At 42.1% G+C, this 14,589-nt stretch overlaps 1 protein-coding gene across 4 annotated transcripts in view; it reads right to left on the bottom strand.

Moving 5' to 3' along the window:
- Positions 1-14,589, bottom strand: part of LOC101862516 (ATP-binding cassette sub-family G member 4) — a 128,498-nt gene that overhangs the window by 22,422 nt on the left and 91,487 nt on the right. For all 4 annotated transcript variants that reach the window (XM_005103067.3, XM_005103070.3, XM_005103068.3 and 1 more), the window contains 9 exons: positions 11,296-11,519; positions 10,528-10,702; positions 9,805-9,922; positions 8,074-8,263; positions 7,660-7,805; positions 5,848-5,971; positions 4,840-4,954; positions 3,915-4,003; positions 1,766-2,053 (listed from right to left, as the gene is read on the bottom strand). In XM_005103067.3, the coding sequence (XP_005103124.1) occupies positions 1,766-2,053; positions 3,915-4,003; positions 4,840-4,954; positions 5,848-5,971; positions 7,660-7,805; positions 8,074-8,263; positions 9,805-9,922; positions 10,528-10,702; positions 11,296-11,319 (1,269 nt within the window). In that variant the 5' untranslated portion in view covers positions 11,320-11,519. The remainder of the gene's footprint in view (positions 1-1,765; positions 2,054-3,914; positions 4,004-4,839; positions 4,955-5,847; positions 5,972-7,659; positions 7,806-8,073; positions 8,264-9,804; positions 9,923-10,527; positions 10,703-11,295; positions 11,520-14,589) is intronic.

Here is a 14,589-nt window from a genome sequence, read left to right as displayed (position 1 = left end):
GAGAGAGAGAGAGAGAGAGAGAGAGAGAGAGAGAGAGAGAGGGGGGAGAGAAAGGGAGAGAGAGGGAGAGAGAGAGAGAGATTGAAAGAGAGAAAGAGAGAGTGAAAGAGAGAAAGACAGAAACGGGAGAGACAAAAGACAGAGCCAGTGAGATGAAGATAGTAAACAAGGTACTGTCATTTGTTTTTAAAATGAAAAAAAAGTGACAACTTGGTTCAATGGGAGAGGTGGCGTGGGGGGTGGAGACAGATCAAACTATAACACTAACTAGAAACACTTGACAACTTCATTACACTACAGGACATCTATCTCCATCTTTCTACTGCAGTCAGACACCTCTGATCGAAGGTCCACATCAAGCAACTTTCTACGGCACTACTACACTCCTACACTTGGTTGGTTGAAAATATTTGTCACAAAAACTGCTGAGCCAACTCTTGCTTAGTTAGTGGGTCAGAGGTGAGTGGGCAGGACAGGTAGTTCAGTAGAGTTTGCCTATCGGACCACTGATGAGGAACTGTAATAACTATAGTAGAAATTCTCAGCTCCTTTGACACAATTTGTTTATTTAGAAGGCCAGAATCTTTAATCCTGCCTGTCAAGGCCAAAACGGACCGAGAGGGATACAACGTCCATGCAGAAAGACCAAGATACTCGATAAACTGCACTTGGGATATTGAACTCCCGTCTCTTGTGTGCTATGGTCAAGTGCCTAACTGCTACACCACGGGCGCTACTTGTTGAGTGGGGTGATGCTACGACAATGACAATATATTTGAAGAGAAAAGGTGTTTCCATGCGTCTCTCTCTCTCTCTCTCTCTCCCCTCCTCCTTGTTCTCTTTTTCTATGCCTTTTCTCTCTTCTCTTCCCCTTTTCCCCAATTCTCTCTCCTCCTCCCTCATTCTCTGTTCCCCTCTCCCTCTTTCTCTCTCTCCCCTTCCCTCTTTACTTCTCCCTTTTCCCTCTATCTCCCAACCTCCCCTTCCTTTCTTTCCATCCTCTCCCTCTTTCTCTCTCCCCTTTTCCCTCTTCACTTCTATCTTCCATAGCTACCTACACTCCTCTCATTCTCTTTCCATCCTATCCCTCTTTCTCTCTCCCCTTTTCCCTCTTCACTTCTATCTTCCATAGCTACCTACACTCCTCTCATTCTCCTCCACCTTTCTCAACCTGTACCCCCTCACCCTTCCCTTTTACCTTCCACATCCCACCTCTCATCGCCCCTCCCTCTTCCTTTCTTTCTTTCTGACAAAAATCAAGTTTTCCCATTGTTCATGACTGTCGAATCTGCACCAGGTAGGCCAGTACCAAAAGTCATAGCCACATTTCCTCAATAATAACTAAAACAAAGCATTAAAAAGTAAACATAGCTGTGTGAAAAAAGGAAGAAAAAAACAAAACAAAAATTCTATTTTCTGAAAATGTAGTGCACATTACAACAACCACACAAAATGACAAAAATATTAAAATAAAAAACAAAAATAAATGTTATGTTGTATACGTACTACATACAAAATAACTATTCATAATCTGGACATTGAGACAGAAAAAGAGAAAGAGAAACGCATGCAAATAATATCAAAATATTTCTCCAACTCATTAGTCATTCATTTAATATCTTTCTTGTTTTCAAATTTTTATTTTTTATTTTATTTTGGGGGGAAGATAAGTGGGCTTTTTTGGGAGGCGAGGGGTTGTTGAGTTCTTTTGTTCAAGCAAGGGGGGGGGGGGGGGGTTATTAATTAACTTTAGTTTTTACCTCACCTCTTTCTGTTTATAAAGAGGGAAACACATCCCATTGGTCTTTTGAGAAGAGGGAGAAGGCGGCGGGTGTCCGTTGGCCATGGACCTGTTGTCGTAGCGCTCCTGGAGATTGAGCGAGGTGGTCTCGGCTGACGTGCCCGTGCCTGTGCCCGAGGCAGACGAGCTGGCCGGGGCCGCCATCTTGACCGAGTGCACCACCGAGAGGTTGGAGGTCGAGTCATCCTCGCATGAGTGGACAGACGGGGTCTGGGAGCGCTCCGAAGACGAGTGCTTCCGGTCAAACTCCGCCTGTTGGTGGTGGAGGGGTTGTTTTAGAAAAAGTTTTACAGCACTTGCAACACATTAAGGTCGTATAAGTGCCGAAGATTAAAGGTGTAACAAGAGAGTAACAAACACAAGAAAAGAGGAGAGATCAGGATAATAGATGTTTGATAGGAAAGAAGGAGCAAACCACACAAGAAACCCACCAACCACCCACGGGTGGAAAGGGGGAGATGGGGGTTGATGAGATACTTGATGTTTTTTTTGTTTTTTTCTTTGTATGGTATGAGTAGAACACTCCGCTAGACACAGATACATTACAATAACAACTACGAGAATGGCAGACAGACAGATTAGTTAAGTTTTAGTGAGAGTTAACGGCACTTGCAACACAAATAGGTCATTTTTCACAGCGAAAGATCTTGTCAGTTTGTAAGTGTTTGAGCGCTTAATCAGCTGCTTGCACTGTATGCTTCCCGGGAAGCTGAGGAACACGACTCAAGAGACGGGGTGAGTGAGTAATTTTCGACTCATGTAGAGCACATGGAGACGTCTAGACAGCCGGGGGATGAAATGGATAGGCTTACACTAAAATGAGGGAGCAGGGTGGTGTGGCTGTCTCAAAATGAGCAATTTGTAGACAAAGTTACTGTAAGTCATGCATTTTAGTGATCCTGTGTATGCACCCAAAGAACGGTTTTTAATATAGGGTCCAAAGAGAAAAACTTTTTTATTTGCCTACTGGATCAGGATTTTTTAGAAATAATTTTTGTTTGTACCCTGGCCTACAGAAGTGCCATGCAAAGTTTCATGGGCGTACGAAAATTCCTCAATGAGCTAGAAATTTTTTACCGCTGTCAGAGGAAAGTGAACAAGCTGTGCACATTGCCAATCATATTCATTTGATTGTTTCGGAGCCTTCATGGTGATTTTCCTTCATGGCGGGGCAAAGCTAAAATTTTGGCACAATACGACAACAAATTCGTCTTGCAACCCTGAAAAACAAAATGTGTTTGGTTTTTGAGGGTCACAGTAGAATTTAATTGTATTTGGTTGTACCGTGCCAAAATAGTTTCTTTTGCCCATCCCAAGCCTGAGTTTAGAGGTGTCAGTAGATAGTAACATACAAAAGCAAGAAGGAGAAGAGGTAAGAAGGATGGGCATCTGATAGAAGAAAAGGAGCAAAACCGCACCAAAGGAAGAAGGAGACAGAGAGAGAAAGAAAGAAAAGAAAGAAAGAAAAAGAAAGAAAGAAAGAGAGAGAGAGAGAGAGAGAGAGAGAGAGAGAGAGAGAGAGAGAGAGAGAGAGAGAGAGAGAGAAAGAAAAAGAAAGAAGGGAAGAAAGTTGGTTTCAATAGAGGTTTTACGGCACTCGCAACTGCATAAGGTCATATGAGCGCCAAGGGGTGGATGTCAACAGAGAAGTCTTTACACGGATTCAGGCTTACTCTGTTCACCTCTCTAGCTTCAACAGCACAAAGTCTGCTTCGACTATCAAGGTGCCCCGGAAATAGCGGGTCACAAGAGTGTGACAAATATGAAAGAAGTAGATAAAAAATGACAATAGTAAGGATTAAGAAAGATAAAGCAGCAGTTCCCTGTTGCGGTTCGGGCAGAGTTATGAGCACGGCATTGTTGAATCAGCTCATTTACAATTTTACTGTGCATAAGGACAAGTTAATGTCCCCCTTTGGGAATGGCCTGAAGATACTTCAGTCTGTGGCACCGCCTCGAGGGGGGAGAGGGAAGGAAGAAAGGAAGGAAGAAAGAAACGTAGACAGAAAGAGAGAGGGAAAGACAGGAAGAAAGAAAAAAAACAAGAAGAAAGAAAGGAAAGAAAGAGCGGCCAGCAAACCCCCCCCACGTGCTGTTCCCGTGCAGCACTCACCTGACACGGCTCACAGCTCCCCGAGGCCACGGCACCGATCAGTCTCCTCACGTGCTCATCCCCGTATTCCCCCGACGCTACTTCCATCACTGGACATCAATGGAGAGGATTGGAAATGATTGGGAATTATTGGAAATGATTGTAAAAGACTATTTATTATTGGAAAGAACAGTACATGATTGTCATTAAATATAAATCACAGGAAAAGAATACAGTAGTCAAGTACAATTTCTTAAGGAGAAATAGAAGAAATACAGATTAAGATAACTTTTGGCTTCTACTATGTCAAATGAGAATTAATCCGATAGAAAGGAATTTGCCACATTTTGTCTGACTAGCGCAAACATTTGTTAAAAGTGAAAATGAGAGGCACAGACAAAATCAGTCTTTCACCTATGTACAAAATAATACTTATTATGAGTTATCAAAATTTTTGTCCATCTTAAAATGGTTATTTATGACTGTAAATGGCATTTGTGTCTTTGGGTTAGTGTGTATACTTGAGTGTGTCTGTGAGTGTGTCTGTGAGTGTGTCTGTGTGTGTGTCTGTGAGTGTGTCTGTGTGTCCATGTCGCTTGTGTGCTTGCACACACACATGCGTACATGTGCGTGCACGTAAGCGCCACATGCATGTGCATGAAGGCAACAATGACATATCATCAGCCTGACAAACTCAAAATCACTCGATTACAATGGAAAATGCTCAAACTGCCACCAGTACAAACAACAGCTTACCACTCTCCCCCCCCCCCCCCCCCCCCCCCATTATTTTTTACGACTCTGTCCAAGACATCCTTTTCTCTAAGACAACTACTTTGCTCCTAAACAATGGGAGGCCATCTAGGGCAATTTCCACGGTTTTGCCATTAGCATAATGTGCAGTTGAGATAACAGGTCTTCTCAAAGATGGTGAAAGTTGGCTCACCGTAGTCTGCTGGGTTGTGATAGTTGGGACAGACAAGGCCCTGACTCTCAAAGTAGGGCAGCATGGAGCGCACCGGGCCGCGGTAGATACACTGTCCTTCAACCATCAGGTACAGCTGGGAGTAGATGTAGGGGGGGGGGGGGGGTGTTAGGAGATATGCTTGGGGTCAGGAGAAGGAGAAGAATGCAAGGATAATGAGGTGAGGAGACAGGGGTCAGTAGTTGAGGTCAAAAGATGGAGGTCAATGAAGGAAGTCGAGTCATGGAAGTTTAGATATGGAGGTTTGGAGAGGTCAGGGGATGGAAGTCAGGAGATTGAGGTTTGGGGACGGAGGATGGAGGTCTGGAGATTGAGATCAGAAAATGGAGGTGTGGATATGGAGGTTTGGAGATTGAGGTCAGGACATTGAGGTTTGGGGATGGAGGTTAGGAGATGGAAGTTTAGAGACGGAGGTTTGGGAGAAGGAGATCAGGAGATAGAAGTTTAGAGACGGAAGTTTAGAGACATAGGTTTGGAGATGGAGATCAGGAGATGGAGGTGTGGGGATGGAGGTCACGAGATGGAGGTCAGGAGATGAAAGTTTGGAGATGGAGGTTTGGAGACTAGGAGATGGAAATTTGGAAATGTAGGTCCATAAAAGACATCATGAGAAGAATGGGTCACTTTGTGTATGACCTTGCTAATTTCTCATATAAAATGACAAACACTTTGTAATCAACAATGAATGATAATGATGATAATGACAATAACGATAATAATAATTTCTTCCCTTTCTCTCTCTCTCTCTCTCTCTCTCTCTCTCTCTCTCTCTCTTCTTCCGCCCACTCAATAGCTCTGAGCAACCCGTCTACTCTTCTCAAACATATATAGCTAAAAAAAGAAATTAAGTTACCCCCTCCACCCCCCCCCCCAAAAAAAAGAAGAAAAAAACACACACACACACACACACCCCTCCCCCTTTTCAACAAAAAAAAAATCCCTCCAAAAAACAACAGCCACCCTCCTCACATGATCAAACATCTCAAACAGTTTGGCACTGGGCTGGTGCACGGTACAGATGATGGTCCTGCCCTCCTCTGCCAGTTTCTTGAGCAGTGACACACACTGAAAGCAGGACACGCTGTCCAGACCACTGGATGGGAAAGAAAAAACACACATCAACGTGTCAGTACAGATATGTGAGGCATCCTGGTGAAATCAGGCACTCGTTAAATTAGTGGAATAAAAAATACTGGCATGTCTTTTTGCACAATACCCGTTACATACTTTTTAAAAAAACATTCTGTGTGGCTCATACTGAAAACCTTTTTAGTTTTAGTACAGGTTTTATGGTGCTCGCAACTGTATAAGGTCATATCAGCGCCAGAAGATTAGAGGTGTTACAAGAGAGTAACAAACATAAAAAAGAAGATCAGGATGATAGATGTTTCATAGGAAAGAATAAGCAAACCACACCAGAGCACCCGCCAACCACCAACTGAAAACCTTTGATTAAGTGCACAAAAAATGTAGATTTTTAATTTCCAAGGACTCCCAAGCTATGGAAGACATTTTTCTTTGGCAGACATTTTCTCATTAATTTTATATCTGAAACCAGGCGCCCCCAGCTTCTTCAATCGTAAATGTCTTGACTTCTATTCAAGCTAGAAGGATATTTTTTTTACACTCTTTAAAATGATACCATTAACTCCACATGTCCAAAAGTTGACGAGCGCCTGACTCCACAGTGTCGTGACACACAGAGTAGTGTGTCAGCATCAAAATGTGTAAACACATACTCACAAGAAACAAGGGATACAATATTCCAGAAAAAAGACCCAGATACTGTGCAAAATTTTCATCCCACAGGGATCGAACTCAGGTTTCACGCAAGTGTCAGCAAAGTGTGCAAACCATGACATCATAGAGGTGTAAATACAGAAATGTGTCAAGTTAAAAATATGTTAAAATAAAAAGGCTGTGAAATCAGAAATGTATTTTAAAAAATTGGACATACAGAGTTATTGTATAATCTGAAAGCCTGTTTTTGCTTTGATTTTGAAAAAAAAAATTGGGGGGACTTCCAAAGCTTCGGTGCCCTTGGAAACTGCAAATTTACATTTTTTGTACTTTCCGTAAAATTTGCACAGAAAATAAATGTGTTTTTAAAAGGTCTCAAGCCCGAGGATTTAAATTTGATTGCTTTTAAGCACAAGGGGGCTACCCCGAAAAATGCTGTTTTGAAAAAATCGAAGGTTAAGTTTTTGTCCCTTGTTCAGTTTCTTTAAAAGACAAGAATAGTTTCCTCTATAACCAAACAAATATACACACTAATAAAACAAAACTTCTCCTGCAGGTAGGGCAATGTCCACTTTTGGTGTAGGTCAAAATTTCTGGAAACCCCCGAAACCTGAGTTAGCCCGCTTGTCCTTAAAAGCGACCATTTACACCAGCCAATAAACACACATAATACACACACACATATATATATATATATTATATATATATATATATATATATATATATATATATATATATATATATATATATATTCAGTATATATATATTAAGAGAGAGAGAGAGAGAGAGAGAGAGAGAGAGAGAGAGAGAGAGAGAGAGAGAGAGAGAGAGAGAGAGAGAGAGAGAGAGAGAGAGAGAGAGAGAGAGAGAGAGGGGGGGAGAGCCAGAGACTGAGACAGACAGAGACACAGAGAGAGAGAGCAAGTGAGAGGGGTTAAACAGGCGAATATTATAAACAAATTTAAAAAACAGAGTTAGGAAGAATAAGACAGAGAAAGGATGAGAAAAAGGAAGACGACCAAAAGCAACAGACAAACTCACCTAGTGGGCTCATCAAAGAACATCACAGGTGGGTTGTTGACCAACTCCAGAGCAATAGACAAACGTTTTCGTTGGCCGCCCGATAGGTTCAAGGTCCGAGTCTTCTTTGCCTCTTGTAGACCCAGAATCTCCAGAATTTCATCCACCTGAAAAAAAACCCCAGTATTTCATCTCTCTCTCTTTCTCTCCTTCTCTCTCTGACAGTCTGTCTGCCTGTGTGTCTACAAAGAGAAATAGCAGACAGAAAGAAAGAAAAAGTAGAGAGAGGGATAGAAATAGCACAGAGAGAGAAAAGGAGAGAGAAAGTTTGTGATACATCTCCATAGAGCTTGCAGTAGGCGGAACACATGATGGTTTGCTCCACCGTGAGGCGAGGCAACAGACAGACAAACACACACACACACACACACACACCCTCTCCTGTTTGTGCTGTATCTCCGTGGACTCGGCCAGCTTGAGGTTGGCGGAACACATCATGGCTTCCTCCACAGTCAGGTGGGGCAACAGCTCATCATCCTGCATGATGTAGCAGCTCATCTTACGGAACGACCTCAGGTCTCTCTCTCGGTTACGGACCACAATAGATCCTGTCACGTTCTTGGTTCTGAGAGTGGAGCAAAAAACATTTAGTTTTACAAAGAGTTTCACAGCGCTTGCAACACACATTGGTCACATAAGTTGTTGAAGATTAAAGATGTTACTAGAGAGTAACACACCAATAAAAAATAATAAATAAATAAAAGAACAAAAAAAGGTGGAGAGACAATAGTAGAAACATGGAAACCAAAGAAACGAATTCAACAAAAGTCAATCATGCATCACATCACAGAACTAATGGAGAGCCACCATCTACCACAAAACAGAAAAGAAACCAAAAGAGTCAACCAAAACATCCCTCCCCAAAGAAGAACATCTAACTTACCTAGGAATCAAACTTGACCATAGGCTAACCATGAAAAGCCAAGTGGAGAACATAAGAAACAAGGCTAAAAAAAGACTCCAACTTTTAAAGAAACTCGCAAGCAGTTCATGGGGATCAGACAAACAAACTCTGAGAGCTCTATACCTGGGTTATGTCCGATCTTCCTTGGAATACAGCAATAGCTTACTCACAATGTGCAGTACAACTACTTGCAACACCCTTGACAAGGTCCAAAACAATGCCCTTCGTTTTATAAATGGCGGCATGAGATCCACACCTACCGCCGCATGTGAAATCCTTGCAAATGTTGAACCCCTGGGAATCCGCAGAGATAGAGCAGTTTTGGAGCTACATGAAAGAACTAAAAGAATGTGCCCCAACCACCCAAACAGGAAGGTGTGTTTACTCTCCTGAAATCCATCCTGGATGTTTTGACTCCGTTTAAAAAGTTGATCTTCTGTGTTGCTGCCTTTTCTGAAGCCTGCTTGGTGTGGGTTTAAGCTGTTAGTATTTTCCAGGTACCAGTAGAGGCGGTTGTTTATCATTCTTTCCGCAAGCTTACCGATACATGATGTTAATGAGATGGGTCGGTAGCTTTTCGCTTCTCCAGGTGGTTTCCCATTTTTCAGGAGTGGTGTAATCTGGGCGATCCTCCATGCCTTTGGTATTCCACTCGTTCTCCACGTGGTGTTTATCAGGGAAAGAAGAACTTCTTTTCCTTTAGCACCAAGGTGGCACAGCATTTCGTTGTGTATTTTATCTGGTCCTGGGGCTTTCTTTTCCTATAGCTTTGTGAGGGCCTGACTGAGTCCCACCATGCTATAATCCTCTTCAAAAAGCGAGTTGTTCACAGAAGGAGTTTTTTCTTTATGCTTAGCCTTATTTATGAGGAGTCTATCAGCCTCGGTTAGTCTGCCTGCCCTGTTTACAGAGGCAAAAAAACGGTTGAAATGTTCGGCTTTCTTCTGGTCTTCAGTGATGGTGCTGCCTGAAAGGAAAAACGGTTTGGGGTTGCTTTTTTGTCTTTCTCCCGAGAGGTTGCTGACAAGGGACCAAGCCTTTGTTCCATTGTGGGGCAAAGAAATAAAAAACTTGAAGTACTGGTTTTGGGGGTGGATTTTTTTTTTTTTTAAATATATATTTTCTCTTTTATGGGGAAGGGGGAGTGTTGCGGCAGGGGCATGTAATAATGGCTAGCTATAAATACCAGTTGTTGAACCCACCTGTATCCAGCCAGGATGTTCATGAGAGAGGATTTTCCCGCTCCGGACGGACCCATGATTGCGGTCAGCTCCCCAGACATGAACCGGCCCGAGATATTCTTCAATATGGTCTTGTTCGCTGGACAGATAATAATAATAATAATAATAATAATAATACATAATAATAATATATAACATTTATATAGCGTATTTCCAAAAAAAAAGGAGCTCAAAGCGCTATATAAACTCTCAGAGTGAGAGAAACACTATTGTGTTGTTTGAGCAATTGTCTGAGTAAAGAGAAGTACATGGACAGTCATTTGGACAAGTATAAAAAGTATATTTCTTCTTCTTCTCCTCCTCCTCCTCCTCCTCCTTCTTCTTCATCTTTTTCTCCTTCTGTTGCTGCTGCTGCTCCTGTTGCTGTTGCTGCTCTTCATTCACTTCCTCTTCTTTCTCTACCTCTCTCTCTTCATCATTACTTTGCTTCTTTCTCCACAACCTCTTTCTTCCTCCGCTATTTGTCTTATTCTTGTCTTCCTCCTTTCTCATCTTCATCTTCTTCTGCCCCCCCTTCTCTTTCCTCTCATGATTCATTTTTCTTTTCCTCCTCCTCCTCCTTTACTTAAAATTTTCTCCTTCTCCTCCCTCTCCGACCTGACATTCCTTCTTCTTCTCCTCCTCCATTTTCATGTTTCTTCTTCACTGTCTTATTCCCCACCTCCAATCCTTTAATACACCCACCTTTGGAGCTACCATGATTGTCCTTGACGGTGTAGGACACATTAGTGAACTTCATGTCCAGTGGCTTGTGCTGGCGCAGGTGGAACCCACCAGACTTCTCCCGTTGACCATTCTCTGGCAGCAGCTTCTTCGTCTCCGGCTTCAGAAACTGGCCAATGTGGGTGGGGATTTGAACCTGGGGCATACACCAACAAGGCAACATGTAGGATTTTAGTTTTAGTAAGAGTTTCACGGCACTTGCAACACAATAAGGTCATTTAAGTGTCGAAGAATAGATTATGTGTTACAAGAGAGTAACATACACAAAAAAGAGGAGGGGCGATAAGGACGATAGATGTTCGATAGGAAAGAAGGAGACACCAGAGTACCCGCCAAACACCCACTCATGTAGGATCTGTCAAGATTAGTGGTAAGGGAGGGGGATGGGGGGATGGGTATATAAAGACACACATACACACAAACAAACAGACATACACACACACGATAGATGGGTGGATTAATGGATGGAAAGAAGGATGCAAGGATGGATGGATGCACGGATGGATGGATGGATGGATGGATGGACGGATGGACGAATGGAAGGATGGATGAATGGAAGGAAGGATGGATGGATGGATGGATGGATGGATGGATGGATGGATGGATGGATGGATCGATTGATGCGTGTTGCATGTATGCATACATAGAGAGAAACACACACACACACACATACACACACACACATACACACACGCAGGCAAAAGAACACAGACAAAATCAACCACTCACCTGAACAGACAAAAGTTCAGCCATTGTCCAGATTTTCTTCTTTTTCGTCCCTTGTCTTCCCTGCCTACATCCTTCTCTCCGTCTCTCTCTCAATCAAGACAGATCCTCCAGTGGTCGATGTATCGACTTCTGGCTAAGAGTTCAGACCGGTCAGCGGAGTGGTCAGTGGATCACAAGTCGTGGGGTTATCAGAGGGAAAGATACCCCGGGTGAACAGGAGAAAGCTGGGGGAAAAACAGTGAACGATACTCAGTGCTGATAATGAGAAAAAGTAAAAAAAGAGGAAAATATTCCGACCCCGTTGCAATCCCGAAATTTCAACATAGAACTCTAATACTAGCTACAATAATATAACACATACCTTTGTAGTAATATTTTTGAAACAACAACAAAAAAAGCGGAAATCCGCAGATCCGCGGAAAATTATCATCACTGGATACTACTAGGCTACATCATACTTCAATCATGCAATTCAAAGGTGCATAAGTTGGGAATTCATAAAGAGAATTCAACAAGCTGATTATTGTAGATATACATGTTTTATGCCCTGTCGACATAATTACTGCGGAGGTGGGGGGGAGGTGGCTTTTTTTTATTTGTTAATTTTTTGGGGGTAGGAGTTCTTTTCTTATTTCTTTTTTGCTTTTTTAGGGGGGCGAGGGGGTAGTTTTTGTGTTTTATAAAACTTGCAACACAAGTAGATAATATAAGTGCCGAAAGGTTAGCAGCGTTAATAGACAGTAAAGTACAAAGAAAAATGGGGAGAGATAAGGACGATAGACGTTTAACAGAAAAGAAGATCCAAACCTCACCAGTGTTCCCACCAGTCACCCGCAGCATCCGGCACATAGTGGGTTATCCATAAAGACAATCAGAATGCTTAATTGTATGTGAGTGTTCAACACCCTCGTCGATACAATATACACGTATGCATTATTTGGGGTGAGGGTGGGGGTGGTGGGAAGGGGCTATTTTTTGGGTCAAACAGTCGATCAATAGTGATACAAACAGACAGACAGGCAGACAAGCAGACAGACAGACAGACAGACAAAAACATAAGACACACTGATAGACAAATACAACAAACTGAGGGAAAAAATAAGTGAGACCTACATGTGGCGACCTTGAACCACCAGCATCCAACCACCAACCACCCAACTACATTGTCCTTTGTCCTGTTTTCAGTTTTGCAACAGGAGTGAGTATTACAATAAGTACGGATATCAATTGCCCCAAGGTTAGCAGTATCTGAGTTTGAGCCATTGATATCAGCAGACGGCTTTTAAGTCCGAACATCATCTGGTATGACCCTTACATAATCTAATCTATTGATATATATACCGAGTTGCAAAAGTTCTGTTACACCCATTATATTACGATAATTTTCTTTATAGAATAAGAATTAAAGTAAAATTTTAAAGTATGACTTGTGGGACTTATGAGACTTCTTGTGCAAGAGCAGACCAAAGAAATCATAAACCGGAAGTAGAACGGGGACAAAGTGTTGGTATCGATTTCTCTCGGTCTGTGTTGAAATCAACGCTTCCTACACACAAAATTTGCTTTGAATCACATAGACAATGTGTAAACACACCTTACACACTATAAAATTCCGTACTTTTTAACGGTTGGGTATCTTTTTCTCCTTTTTATCAAAATTTAAAAAATGATAAATCCAGAAAATAAAGGGGCTGTGTGTATGATAAATTCTTTAATAGCGCTTTCTGCTTTTTCAAGACTCGTAAATGTTTGCTGAGGAATCATCTAACTCTTGAACAAACGTTTTAACACCACTAGAACTGACCAAGACAAGCCGAGAGTAGCCAACCAAGGGCGACAACTCGACATCAGAATTGGGTTAATGTCAACCCCATGTCAAAACCCATTCCAACTTAGTGCAGAGACTGCTAGGTATTTCGGACTGTCTTGAAACATCATTATTGGACATTTTTTAAGATCGTGGATTACGTGATTATCGCCCTTTATATGGAACAATTCTAACCCTGTTTCATAGAAGAAATCGCCAAATTTTGGCACAACAACATTGTCCATAAAACTAAAGACGTTGGTAAAGTGTTCTTTTCAGCAATGGTTAAGGTTTTTAATTCGTCGCATTGATGGAAGTGAAAAAGTGTTTAAAAGAAGAGAATAGAAATTTCACAAATCCAACGTCCCCCAAGAGGCCCAAAGGTGGCTGAAATGTGATGGTAGGAGGTGGAATCTCTGCGTTTTATCGTATACATTTAGTTACTTTTCAAAGCAACCTCAAATAACGACATTATTGTGACGAAATTCTTCGTCTCGGTGACTACGCTACATGGCACCGAAGATGGAATCTGCTAACAAGACAACGCCCGACCACAAATGGCTACGATCAATGAAAACTTCTTCCAAACACATCAAATCGTTGTTCTGGACTGGCCTGCAAGATCCACAAGCCATAACCTAACAGAACATCTGTAAGAGGACCTTGACTGGAGGATTAGAAACAGGCCGCACTCAGTACAAACTGGTCAGGAACTGAAGGCTGCACTTCACAAGCAACGGCAGAGAATTCTTCAGACACCCATAAGGACTTTAATTCAGTCAATGAACAGATGGTTTGTATCAGTAATTCAAGCTGGAAGAGGTTACACGCCATACAGATCAAACTTTGATTTGGATTTTGCAAGAGTCAGTGTGAATAAAATTATTCCCCTTGAATAAGGAAAGACATTTGTCAATTCTTTTTATGTCATGCTGGCAGAAAATGAATAAACATCGCGTGTACCAAATTTCTCTTGGCTATGTTGAGTAGTAAACGAGTTATTGTACATTTACGGTAGGTGTGACAGAACTTTTGCAACTCGGTATAAAATAAAGTCGCACACCATCCAAAAATCTTCACACACGGGAATTTGTTTTAATAGACGTTTTACGGCGCTTGCAACTGCATAAGGTCATATGAGCGCCAAGGGGTGGACGTCAACAGAGTAGTCCTTACATGGAATCAGATTTTTTCTGCTCACCTCTCTGGCTTCAACAGCACACGGTCTGCTTCGACAATCAAGGCACCCCGGAAATAGCGGCTCACAAGAGTATGACAAACATATATAAAGAAGTAGAGGGAAAATGACGATAGTAAGGATTAGGAAAGAAAAAGCAGCAGTTCCCTGTTGAAGTTTAGACACAGTTATGAGCATGACATTGATGAATCAGCCCATATACAATTAAAACTCTACTGTGCATAAAAACATGGTTATGTTCCCCCTTTGGGAACGGCCTAAAGACACTCCAGTCAGTAGCACCCCCCCC

Source organism: Aplysia californica, unplaced genomic scaffold (assembly GCF_000002075.1).
Source record: "Aplysia californica isolate F4 #8 unplaced genomic scaffold, AplCal3.0 scaffold00357, whole genome shotgun sequence".
NCBI lineage: Eukaryota > Metazoa > Mollusca > Gastropoda > Aplysiida > Aplysiidae > Aplysia > Aplysia californica.
The sequence above is the reverse complement of the archived record's forward strand: the minus strand, read 5'-3'. Positions and strand labels throughout refer to the sequence as shown.